This window comes from Dendrobium catenatum, unplaced genomic scaffold (assembly GCF_001605985.2).
Source record: "Dendrobium catenatum unplaced genomic scaffold, ASM160598v2 fragScaff_scaffold_1278, whole genome shotgun sequence".
NCBI lineage: Eukaryota > Viridiplantae > Streptophyta > Magnoliopsida > Asparagales > Orchidaceae > Dendrobium > Dendrobium catenatum.
Genome location: NW_021319740.1, coordinates 368,963 through 372,632, shown reverse-complemented (window position 1 = coordinate 372,632; position 3,670 = coordinate 368,963). Strand labels below are relative to the sequence as shown.

Below are 3,670 nucleotides of genomic sequence, written 5' to 3'. Positions count from 1 at the left end.
GAGCACAACAAAGACTACCATTCTCCTCTTGGCTCACCAAACCAGGGATAAAAGAGTAGGGAGACTTATAATAAAGTTAGAGAGAGGCTTCTTTTTAGATATTATATGCATTTTTATCTCAATCAGTTTTTCTAAATTGTATTTATCTCTTCTATTATTGAACATTTTATTAGATACAAACCATAGTTTTAGAAACAGATTGTCTATTTATTACTAACACCAAAAAAAACGTTCATTATTTTAGCCCACAGAAGATCAACGAGCCCATATTTTTCATAATTGAAAAACAGCTAAATCACATAGTATATAAACATATTTCTCTCATAGAGCACATATTACTACTCATATAACTCGCAGCTTCGAACTAGAAAGACTCACATAATAGCTTATTAGCAACATTCACTTAAAACAGTGAAGAACTTCCTTAGCATAGACAACACTAATGATGTTAAAGATGGCTCAAGTTAGAGTGCAAAACTATCCTTCTTTGACAGGCCTGCGAAGATAAGGTGGCCTAGCGGCAGAAAGTGGCAAATGGGTTCAGTTCCTGGCTTCACCTTCAGCATCTTGAAGCCTGCGTAATTCGGATCCCATGTCGAGGTCTCAATGTGGCACGTCGCCACAGCGTCCACTGCCACTCCATTTGCGCCCACCAAATGCACCTTATATACCTCAATGTTCGATGTCGTGTGACAATAATATACTGCTCTTGGATATGGCTCTGGGTGGCAAGACACCAAAGCCTCCGCTCTCTATGAACAAATACTTCATATTTAAGCTTTTGAATCAAGAAAATATTACCGTTAATTTTTTAAATGTTCTACACTCACCACGCGGCGCGCTCCTTTGACTCCCACCACATATTCCTGCCTCGGCACTCCGCCTGTCACTGTCGTCTCAACGACATGCACATCCCTGCTGCTCAGCTCGGCCTTGATGAAGTCCACCATGGCTTCCATTGACGTGACGCAGCGCTTTCTCTCGCCGTCGAGCGGTGGCTCCTCACACTCTGCCAGCGTACGCTGGATAGCTACAGTCTCAGCCGAGTCGCGCTCGATGCTAAAGATGTTAAGGATTTCGGAAAGTTTTGAGGAGGAGAAGGGCGTCGCCTCAGCCCTTTCTGCAGAGAAGAAAGGCGGGGTTGAGATGATCTTGGTGAGGTCGAGAGTCTTCTTTGTTCCTGATTTGAGGCTGCTTTTTAAGAAGAAGAGCGGAACGTTCGGGTCATTGTGGATTTGCGCATCGCTAGCTGCGCATTTATAGCTAATGAAAACAGTTGGGGCTCTCTCAATGTCAAATGATTTCATTTCCTTCGCTGAAATCACAAAGGAACAGTATCTTCAGAGTAAGTGTATATAATAATAAAAAAAGCTAACCTGATGTTAATCTGGCACCTGAATGTTATTCCTTTATAAAAATCTTTAGAGAGAGAGAGAGAGAGAGAGAGAGAGAGAGAGAGAGAGAGAGAAATGACCTTGGCGTAGAACTTCCTGGATGCTGGAAGGGATGGGAGTTTGGGGAAGCATAGTTCGCCAGTAAGTTTGTGCAGACGTTGCGTTCTGTATCGCTGCATGAGCACTTGTAACCTGAAACAATAAAAAAAATGCACTTTAGAAACTAAAGCCTCATGAGATATTTAGACATTAATTTATCCAATAATCCTCCTCTATAAATCTTAAAACATATATATTGGATAAATGCATCGTCATGATCCACGAAAAATAGCATGAAATGAAACTGTTTTCCTAGTTTGCTAATTAATTAAAAGCACATTTTTGGCTTAGTTGATTAAGGGATTGTTTGATGGGATTTCAAATGGGTGTAATGATTTCTAAACGCAAGGGTTTTGAACATTTTGAAGTTTTATTGGACGAAGAAGGAATGCATAATAAAGTATAGTAAATGTAGCCACCACTGCCAGCCACCTCGCTCCACCTGCCTCTAGCCCACCACCGCCACCGGCTACCACCCGCCGTCGACCACCATTGGCACTGCCACCACTGTCGGACTGTCGACCACCACCGCCGGCCTTCACAGTTGTTGGCCGCCTTCCGCCCGTCACCACCACCAACACTATATTTAAACTTTACAGTACACCCATATACTTCAAATGAAAAAAAAAAAGCATATTTATCTAAATTTATTTTGCACTCATCAAAATAACTTAATAGTATTTTTTTTTGTCAACCAAACAACCTCTAAATACATATATGTTTGATCTTTTGTCTTTTGATTGATGAGTAGATTACCATGAGGACGAAGATGGCTAAAAGAAGGGAATCCATGAGAGAAACGCTCTTGCTTTGAATGATTTGAGTGAGTGAGTCGCACTATAGTCGGCTTATATAGTAGCCTATGGTGAGACAATTCAATCAAGATAAGATTCGCATATAAATATTGTATATTAAATTGTACTGATTAGAAAGAAAGTGTCGCCTTTTTATTCAGGATAATTCTAATCATTTGAAAGATCGAATATTTTTTTGACAAAAAATAATAGTTTATAATTACTTTTGTCTCTATTATCTTAAAAAATAAAAATAAAAACTTGCAAAGTATTAATAACTATTGTGCGGCTCCAAAATTTTTTTTTTAAAATGAAAATTAAACAAATTCTTTCGTAATCTATGAAGACTATTTTAAGCTGTTTATTAGCCGATATTAATCAAATCATTTGTAGTTGGAGAATATGAGTGAAGTGATAGATTTTTCATTTAAGGAAATATTAATTTTATTTTATCCTAAAAAAGAGTTACATGGTCCTTAAAGCGATCACAAACACTCAAAATGCTCAAAGAGCTACAATAAAGAATGAAATACAAATATGTAGAGTTAAAGATCCTAATCTTGATATACAAAAGAAAAGAAAGGAAGGCAAGGAGCCAATGCCCAAAAACTCCATTGGGAGCAACAAAAATTTCATTTCATGAACCACATCGGCTAACCCAAGCAAATACCTCTTGCAAAATTCAAGACAGAAAACAACATCCAAGATTATTCAACAAGATTAGATGCATACTTTCAATGAAGGGAAAATTATTCTGTGCGGACACCGGACGGCGTTCGGAAACAAATTAGAATGCGACTCGTCACTTTTTTGCTCGGTATTAGTGCTCGGTACCGGTTGGTACCGGGTGACGTGACGCATTTTATTTGATCTCCGAGTCGTCCAGTATCTGCAGAGAATAATATATCCAATGAGGGCCCCCAAATTTAGCATAGCGAAACACAACGGCTAGAGTATAGCTATAGGGGTCCCACAAATTTGTCTTGCAAGAAATAATAAAGGCCACTAAAAAACTAAAGTAGGTGGAAAATGCTTATTCTGCTTAAGACAAAAATTCAATTATTTATATTTTTCATAAAAGATGACAAAAGGTGTAGGATGAGTGGATCAAAGCATCTATCGCGATATTATTCTTAGAGAGAGAATAAGCTTTTGAGAAATTAGCTCAAGCAAAGAAGCACCTCTTCATTTCATAATTAATGGGTGAAATTTTTCAGACAGTTCAAATGGGAACAATTATTACGTCCACTGACCGGACGTAGAGTTACGTTCGGCCGCCAATAACATGTCGCCATGTGCTCTTACTCTTTATCGCGCGGCCCGACGACTTGACCTGGAGCGGAACCTGGGAATGCTATGTTCGCGATTTTTTCGGTATTTGCT

The 3,670-nt window shown here is 38.8% G+C and overlaps 1 protein-coding gene across 1 annotated transcript; it reads right to left on the bottom strand.

Moving 5' to 3' along the window:
- Positions 1-252: 252 nt before the first annotated feature.
- Positions 253-2,310, bottom strand: LOC110093589 (BURP domain-containing protein 5-like). Its single transcript, XM_020818520.2, has 4 exons — positions 2,250-2,310; positions 1,475-1,586; positions 831-1,315; positions 253-752 (listed from the first exon to the last, which is right to left on the bottom strand). Exons 1-4 carry the CDS (start codon positions 2,283-2,285, stop codon positions 465-467), a joined length of 921 nt encoding a protein of 306 aa, XP_020674179.1. The 5' UTR covers positions 2,286-2,310; the 3' UTR covers positions 253-464.
- Between the last annotated feature and the right edge of the window lie 1,360 nt (positions 2,311-3,670).

What these genes read in the sequence shown, in the direction of transcription:
- LOC110093589 (XM_020818520.2), bottom strand. Translation starts at nt 2,285, where the DNA reads ATGGATTCCCTTCTTTTAGCCATCTTCGTCCTCATG. An exon ending in TAGCCATCTTCGTCCTCATG is followed by an intron (nt 1,587 to 2,249) that starts GTAATCTACTCA and finishes TTATTGTTTCAG; the next exon opens with GTTACAAGTGCTCATGCAGC. An exon ending in TCAAAGGAGCGCGCCGCGTG is followed by an intron (nt 753 to 830) that starts GTGAGTGTAGAA and finishes ATTTGTTCATAG; the next exon opens with AGAGCGGAGGCTTTGGTGTC.